The sequence below is a fragment of the Triticum urartu genome, chromosome 1A (genome assembly GCF_056163025.1).
Source record: "Triticum urartu cultivar PI428250 chromosome 1A, HENAU_Tu73, whole genome shotgun sequence".
Classification (NCBI taxonomy): domain Eukaryota; kingdom Viridiplantae; phylum Streptophyta; class Magnoliopsida; order Poales; family Poaceae; genus Triticum; species Triticum urartu.
This window is the reverse complement of record NC_141873.1, coordinates 490,022,393-490,031,138: the sequence shown is the minus strand read 5'-3', so window position 1 is coordinate 490,031,138 and position 8,746 is coordinate 490,022,393. Positions and strand designations below refer to the sequence as shown.

General features: G+C 58.0%; 1 protein-coding gene across 1 annotated transcript; it reads left to right on the top strand.

Annotated features, from left to right (window-relative positions):
- The first annotated feature begins 3,585 nt into the window (after positions 1 to 3,585).
- On the top strand, positions 3,586 to 4,254 carry LOC147991878 (uncharacterized). Its single transcript, XM_087538850.1, has one exon. The coding sequence runs from the start codon at positions 3,586 to 3,588 to the stop codon at positions 4,252 to 4,254; it is 669 nt and encodes a 222-aa protein (XP_087394976.1).
- The last annotated feature ends 4,492 nt before the right edge of the window (positions 4,255 to 8,746 follow it).

Genomic DNA, 8,746 nt, shown 5'->3' with positions numbered 1-8,746 from the left:
GACACGGGCGAACCCATCAGCGCCCCAAAGGGACAAAATCCGGTCAAAATGAACGTCCGTTTGAGGTCGCGCTGTGGAGTTGGCCTTAGCTCATTGGTGGTCGGGTAATTAAGAATGAGAGAGGTGTCGGAGTAATGGGCCACGGGTAGGCTAACCCGACGCCCATAGCCTTTCGAGACATCGGGGCTGACCACGCCCCTTAGGATGCCAAGGTAAAGAGCCACCTTCTGGAAGCCGGCTGGAGAAATAGCCGGCTGCCCGTAGACGGCCCAGTCCAGAAGGCGAGGTCGAGACAAGCCGACTCCTGTCAGGCGGCTTTCAGAGAAGCCGGCTCCGAGGAGTCGGCTCGCAGCCCCTTCGAAACCCGTGCCCGCATCAAGGGGGACGGGACGGGGGATGGCTACAGTGCAGCCCATCCCCTCCCCTTCCTAAGGGTTGGCGTGGCCACAGTGCGCTGTACCAACGAGGAGCCCCGCCCGGTGCGGCACTCTTGCCATGCCAGCCCTGACGTCACCATGGGCAGGCGGAGTCCTGCTCCCACGACGGCATGTCTGTATGGCCCAAGGACGACGGGCCCCACCAGTCAGCGAGAGTCCAGAAGACGGCGAAGAGCCCTACCAATCGGACCCGATGGGTGTCGGCCCCTAGGAGTCCGCCTGCTCCTCCCATGGGCCCCACGTGCCATTAACCAGACAAGACGGGGAGTGGCTACAGTAATCGCCCGCCATGACGGCGGTGCTGTAGCCATGATCCTTCGACCAAGCCTGCATCATTAGAAGCGCGGCTACAGTGATCAGCAGCCGGCAAGACCCCCAAGCGGCGGGTACGGCCTGTCGGCTCCATACCAGACTAGTCGGCGGGGCCCCCCGATCGGCGGGCCCCAGCAGTCGGCGGAGAAGTCGGCGGGCGAAGAGACTGACGGCTGGGCCTGCGCCCAGTCATATTACCCTTGTACCCCTGGGGGTAGGCCTATATAAACCCCCCAGGGCACCCATGCAAAGGGTTCGGACCCATTAGAACTAGACCAGAGATATAGGAAGGAGAAAGCTAGCCTTGCCTTCTCCTACCTCCAGCATACAGCTCGAGGAGCACCCTTGTACTCGCTTTCCCTTAGTGATCATGCGGAGACCCCGCAGAGCAGGACTAGGGGTGTTATCTCCTAGGAGAGCCCCGGACCTGGGTAAAGTACGGCGGCGTTCGTGTCTACGCCTAATCCCGCTTCCGGGCACCGGCGACGTTCTACTCGTTCCCACCATGATAAGCCATCCTTTGGCATATGTCGCACCCAACCCCCAACATTTGGCGCCCACCTTGGGGCCAGGTGCACCGTCATCCGGAGACCTGTTTTGGACGAGAACCCTTTTTCTCCCTGGCGAGCGCAACCAGCCCGGCACGCCAGATGGAGCCTGCGCCGACGAGCTGCTTGGCGCGGAAATCGCCTGCGCGGCCAATTGCCTCGCCAATCTTGTTGGCGAGGTCCGCCTCTCCGACGAGCCCGCATCCGACGCGGTCACAGGCGGCCCCAAGAGCCTCCTCGCGGGCCTCCTCGACCAACTCAACTTCGCCAGTGAGCCAGATGTGGACTTGGAGTCCGTAGGCTCCACCGACCCGATGCTGGTCGACTCCGACACCGCGTCGCTCGACGCGTTCCCCACCAACGTGGTGGTCTACGACGAGCCGCTCCCTCGCGCGGAGAGCGGCGGATGCACCGTCACGGAGGTACTTGTCATCGGTCACGGCGAGCACTCCGACGGAGGTGCTCGCGACCCGCTTGATGCGGCACTACTAGACCTAACCGCGCCCATTCCCGAAGACGCCGACGCCGAGACACTGGAGGCGCGCCGCCTTCAGCTTGTCGGAGGCGCCAAGAATCTAGCCAGCATGAGACGCCTATCGGAGGCCTATCAGCGCGAGATAAACCGCGCTGTGGGCGGCACGCCGGCTCCCGCCGGGCCCAGCCGCCTTGGCGTAGTCCAGCAGCGCGGCGTGGCCATCGCCAACCTGTTCGGGGAAGATCGCCCCGTCTACGCCACGCCAGCGGAAAACATCCGACTTGCCCAAGCGGCAGCAGACGAGCTGGACAATTTCGAGGGCGAGGAGCGTCGCCTGATGGCGGAGCGCGTTCAGCAGCTCCGCGACGCGGCTGCCGAACAGAACGAGGCCGGCTGCCGCACCGATGCGCTGCGTCGGCAGAATGACGACCTGCATCCCCGCCGAGACCAAGGCGCGACATCTCGGACGTCGACTGGTGGCGCCTGTGGAAGAAAAGACAAGGAGCCGGCTGCTAGCCGCAGTCGGACTCGTATCACCATAGAGCGTGACCAAGACGGCCGCCCAAGAGCAGTGGAACGACGGGACAACTGTCCGCCTCCTCCCCCTCGCAGGGAAAGGCGAGTCTCCCCGCCGCCTGTTGACCACCCGACACTCGGCAACCACCTTGGCCGCCGAGAGGGAGTCGGAGAGAATGATGCCCGCCACCGGATCGACCGTCTCCACCGATCCCTAGCGCTTGAAGAAGAAGATGAGTTGGGTCCGCCGTGTTTCGGCCCCCGCATTCGAGACGAGCCTTTCCCCAAAGGGTTCACACTCCCAAGAGACACGCCCAAATACACCGGCTCGGTGAAGCCGGAAGATTGGCTGGTTGACTACTCCACAGCCGTCAGCATAGCAAACGGCAACAAGCGTGTTGCCGTGAAGTATATCCCGCTCATGCTCCAGGGCACGGCCCGGACTTGGCTGAACAGCTTGAAGCCCCGCAGCATCAACAGTTGGGTCGACTTCACCGATGTCTTCGTCCGCAACTTCACCAGCACGTACAAGCGGCCTCCCAAACCTCGCCGGCTTTCCTTATGCATGCAAGGCCCCAACGAGTCAACTCGCGACTACCTCACGCGCTGGGCCGAGCTCCATAACTCCTGCGAGGGCGTGCACGAGGTGCAGGCCATCGAATACTTCATCGCCGGGTTTAGAGAGGGCACCCTCCTCAAGCACAAGCTCCTCTGCGACGAGCCAGAGACCCTCGACGAGCTGCTGATCATAGCAGACAAATATGCCTCGGCCGACTCCTCCATGAAGGCGGAGATCCAAGTTAGTGCGACTGGCAAGGTGGCTCCTCAGGCTCCTCGAACCCCGGCTGGAGACGCTAGTCGGCATCAACAACAGAACGACCACAAGCGCAAATAACAGAAGGGCGGCAAGCCCAACTGGTTGCCGGCTTTCTCATATGAGCAGACTTTGAATGCTCCCTGCAAATTCCATAGTGGTGCGAAGCCGTCCAACCACACCACTCGGAAGTGCCACTGGCTCACCAGGATCGTCAAGGAAGACGGCCTCATGCCTCCCCCGCCTGCTGGGCAGCCGCCTCCTCCCCCGCCCCAGCAGCCGGTGGTCAGACCAGTCGACACAATACAAGACGAATACCCAGAAGAGCATGGAGCCTATGTCATCTTCATCAGTGTGGCCGATGATCGATGCAGCAGGCGGCTGCAGCAACAAGAAGTAAATGCGGTAGCATCAGAGACCCCAGAGTTCATGCATTGGTCTGAAAAGCCCATCAGCTGGAGCAGAGCTGACCACCCGGAGGTGATGCCTAAGCTCGACTCCTATGCCCTAATTTTGGATGCCACCTTTGCCACGGACAAGCGAGCAGCTCGTTTCTCCCGAGTCCTGATAGACGGCGGCAGCAACATTAACATCCTATACAAGGATACCATGGAGAAATTAGGAATCAGACAGAGGCAGCTTCAGCCCAGCCGGACAGTGTTCCATGGCATAGTTCCTGGCCTTTCCTGCTCACCAATCAGCAAGATTCTGATAGACGTCCTCTTTGGAGACAAAGATCATTTCCTCCGAGAGTCAGTATGGTTTGAAGTGGTGGACCTTGAGAGCCCATACCATGCGTTACTTGGCCGGCCTGCCTTGGCCAAGTTCATGGTTGTCCCCCACTATGCCTACCTCAACATGAAGATACCGAGTTCCAAGGGGATTTTGACCATAGCTGGTGACTACAAGAAGTCGTCCGCCTGCACAGCAGAGAGCAGTCGATTGGCCGAGTCCCTCGTGATTGCAGCTGAGAAGCGGCTCCTTGACCAGGTTGTGGCGATGGCAAGCAAGCAGCCAGAAATGTCGCCCGATCCCAAGGAGTCAGAAGCTGAGGGCTCGTTCAAGCCGACCAAAGAAACAAAGAAGATACCCTTGGACTCAGAGCACCTGGAGAGGTACGCTGTCATAGGTACAAACCTCGACAGCAAATAGGAAGGCGAGCTCGTCGATTTCCTCCGTGAGAATCGGAACATCTTCGCATGGTCCCCCAAAGACATGCCAGGTGTCCCGACGGATTTCGCCGAGCACAAATTACATGTCTGGTCTGATGCCAAGCCAGTCAGGCAGCCCTTGCGCCGCCTGTCAGAAGAAAAGAGAAGAGTCGTCGGAGAAGAAATTGCCCGGCTGCTGGCAGCCGACTTCATCATGAAGGTGTTCTTTCCAGAGTGGTTGGCCAACCCGGTCCTTGTGCTAAAGAAGAACAAGCAGTGGCGTATGTGTATTGATTACACCAGCCTCAACAAAGCATGCCCCAAGGACCCGTTTGCTTTACCAAGAATCGACCAAGTAATAGACTCCACAGCCGGATGCAAATTGTTGAGTTTTTTGGATGCATATTCAGGATACCACCAGATCAAGTTGAACCCGGCTGACAGACTGAAGACCGCCTTCATCACGCCATTTGGAGCCTTCTGCGACTTGACTATGACGTTTGGCTTGAGGAATGCCGGCGCCACCTTCCAACGTTGCATGCAGAAGTGCCTCCTCAAGCAACTCGGCAGGAACGCCCACGTTTACGTGGACGATGTGGTGGTGAAGACGGAGAAGCATGGAATGCTGCTAGAAGACCTCAAGGAGACCTTTGAGAACTTGCGCCGATTTCAAATCAAGCTCAACCCCGAGAAATGTGTCTTCGGAGTACCAGTCGGCCAGCTTCTTGGCTTCCTGGTCTCCGAACGCGGCATAGAATGCAACCCCGTGAAGATCAAGGCCATTGAGAGGATGGAAGTACCCAGCCGACTGCTGGACGTACAGAAGTTCACCGGCTGTTTGGCATCCATCAGCCGATTCATCAGTCGGCTGGGCGAGAAGGCTCTCCCCCTATACCAACTCATGAAGAAGACCACTTTTTCGAGTGGAACCACAAGGCTGACGAAGCTTTTCTCCAGTTGAAGAAGATGTTGACTACTCCACCTGTCCTGGCGACTCCGACTCCTAAGGAGCCCATGCTCCTATACATCGCTGCCACCAGCCGAGTGGTCAGCACAGTCATCGTGGTAGAGCGCAAGGAGGAAGGCAAAGCCCTACCAGTCCAGAGACCGGTATATTATTTGAGTGAAGTACTGTCGACCTCCAAGCAAAACTACCCCCACTACCAGAAGATGTGCTACGGCGTGCACTTTGCCGCCAAAAAATTGAAACCATACTTTCAAGAGCATCCAATCACTGTGGTCTGCACAGCTCCACTGGCCGAGATCATCGAAAGTCGAGATGCTTCGAGCCGAGTGGCCAAATGGGCCATAGATCTGGCCCCCTACACCATCTACTACCAGCCTCGCACCGCCATCAAGTCACAAGCGCTGACCGACTTCCTCGTCGACTGGGCCGAGACCCAGTACTTGCCGCCAGCGCCCGACTCCACCCATTTGGCGGATGCATTTTGACGGCTCCAAAATGCGCACCGACTTGGGAGCCGGCATCGTCCTCACCTCTCCCAAAGGCGACAAGCTCAAATATGTGTTGCAAATCCACTTTGCCGCCTCCAACAACGTCGCCGAATACGAGGCACTCATTCACGGGCTCCGGCTTGCCAAAGAGCTCGGCATTCGCCGGATCCTGTGCTATGGGGACTCCGACTTAGTGGCCCAGCAGTCGTCGGGCGACTGGGACGCCAAAGATGCAAACATGGCGAGCTACCACTTCCTCGTACAGCAACTCAGTGGATATTTTGAGGGATGCGAGTTTCTCCATGTGCCAAGAAACGACAATGACCAAGCAGACGCCCTGGCACGAATCGGCTCCACCCGTCAAGCAATACCAACCGGTGTCGCCCTTCAGCGCCTTCTCAAACCGTCTGTCAAGCCATCACCAGAGTAAGATTCTATCTTCGTGCTGGCTCCTCCTGAAGCAGTCGGATCCGACTTGAGAGCTCAATCAGCCGGCACGGGAGTTCTGACGGACGGCCCGAGGGTCGCAGCAGTCGCACCTAGCCCGGGGACTTCAGAACCCAGCCCGGGGACTGCAGCGACTAGCCCGGGAACTTCAGAACTCGGCCTGAGGACTGCACCAATCGGCCCCGGGACTTCATCGACACAGCAAGCGGCTGCCGACTCCAACCCGCTGCCTCCCAGCCCAGCCGCCCTTGTCCAAGTTGCAGTCCTGACAGTTGCAGAAGTCACAACACCTTCATGGGCCCAGCCCATCCTCAGATTTTTGGTGAACAAAGAGCTACCAACTGATGAGATCTCGGCCCAGCAAGTGCAACGTCGGGCAGCAGCCTACACCATTGTCAACAGAGAGCTCATGAGGCGCAGTGTCACTGGTGTCTACCAGCGCTGCGTGGAGCCGGAGCAAGGCCAAGCGATTCTCGAAGACATCCATCAAGGCGAGTGTGTCCACCACGCGGCTTCAGGAGCACTCGTCGCCAAAGCCTTCCGCCATGGTTTCTTCTGGCCGACTGCTCTTGAAGACGCCAAAGAATTGGTGCAAAAATGCAAAGGGTGCTAGAAGTTTCGTTCCAAGCCACATCAGCCGGCTTCTGCGCTCAAGACTATTCCCATTGCCTGGCCCTTTGCTGTCTGGGGCCTGGACATGGTGGGACCATTCAAAACAGCGCGAGGAGGCATGACCCATCTGCTTGTCGCGGGGACAAGTTCACCAAGTGGATAGAGGCCAAACCAATCAAGAAGCTGAATGGTCCGACTGCCGTGACTTTCATCTCCGACATCACCATCAGATACGGCATACCGCATAGCATCATCACCGACAACGGCACAAACTTTGCCAAAGGCGCCTTGGCCCGTTTCTGCGCGACGCGGGGCATCAGACTGGACTTAGCATCAGTTGTCCATCCGCAGTCAAACGGACAAGTAGAGCGAGCAAACAGCCTCATCTTGTCCGGCATCAAGCCTCGACTGGTCGAGCCTCTGGAGTGTTCGGCCGGCTGTTGGCTCGACGAGCTGTCGGCCGTCCTCTGGAGCCTGCGCACAACTCCAAACAAGTCAACCGGCTTCACGCCCTTCTTCCTCGTCTACGGCGCCGAAGCCTTCATCCCAATGGACATAGAGTTCGACTCCCCTTGAGTCACCATGTACACCGAAGAGGAGGCAGAAGAAGCACGTCAAGACGGTGTCGATCTGCTGGAAGAGGGCCGGCTGTTAGCACTCAGTCGGTCCAGCATCTACCAACAGAGCCTGCGCCGATATTATAACCGGAAGGTCAAGCCGAGATCTTTCCAAGAGGGAGACCTTGTGCTCCGGCTGATCCAGCGAACAGCCAGTCAGCACAAGCTCTCAGCGCCTTGGGAAGGCCCCTTCGTCATAAGCAAAGTGCTAGGCAATGACTCCTACTACCTGATTGACACTCAGAAGCCTCGAGCATGCAAGAGGGACGACTCCATCAAGGAGACGGAACGGCCGTGGAACGCAAACCTCCTCCGAAGATTTTACAGTTAAAACAGTATGTACCACGCTTCCTTTTGTATTAAGTACGAAGACTCCGGGTCCCCCGAGACGAGCTCGGGGACTACCCTCTTTTATCTATATGATAAGAATCATGCCCATAAGTATGTTATTTTTTATGCCGCTTGGCACCGGGTCCGACTAGTCAGCCCGGGGACTTGCCGCCTTGCACTACGAAATGCTTCCTGCAGCCGGACAAGTAATGTGTGGCACCTAAGTCGTCTCCTGCCAGATGCCACAGCTCGCAGAGCGACTGGACGGTGGGCAGGAGTAAGGTAGAAAGGGTGCCCATATGAAAAATGGCTAAGGACGCAAGCATGGGCATAGTCTAAGCCGGCTTCCCGCCTCTTACGACCGACTGTTGAGCAGCCGGCTCGCCATGTTCTACTTAACCTGTCAAAGAACTCTAAACGGCTAAGTACTTGCCTTCCCAAAAGAAGCTAAGTACTTGATCTAGCAACAGTCCGTAGAGCGGCTGGCTGACTGGCAAGACGACAACCAAGGGAAGGCGGCAAAGGGGAAAAGCCAAAGAGCAACAGGCAAGAAGAGATAGAACTCAGAATGTATTTACATAGCAAAGGCCTTTGGCCAATCTTCAAACAACAGTTCAAGATACACCCCGCGGGTGGAATTGTGCAAAATTAACAAAGTTCATCGAGACCGATAAGCAGGTATAAGCAAAGGTAAAGTGGTAGCCTAGGAAGCAGCAGGCGGGCTTGGTGGAACGGTGGAATCGCCGGCGCCGGCTGGTGGAGCGGACGGCTGGGAAGTCTCCGCTTGGTTGCCTCCAGTGGTAGCCGGCTCGGTTGGGCATGGATCATTGTTGGAGGCGCGGTCGAGCTGAGGCTGGCCGTCCGCTCCGACCTCCGGCGCCTCCCCTTCGCCTTCCTCCTCCGTCCTGCCTTCTTCCTCGCCACTGGAGTCGATCACCTCCGCTGAATCCTCATCGTCAGCCGGATTCATCCCGAACCATTCCGGCGGCGCCTCGTCGCCATTCTCAGCCCACTCCGGGACGAAGACGCTGG

Excerpts from the sequence above, each read along its gene's own strand:
- LOC147991878 (XM_087538850.1), top strand. The coding sequence starts at position 3,586 with ATGCCTAAGCTCGACTCCTATGCCCTAATTTTGGATGCCACCTTTGCC.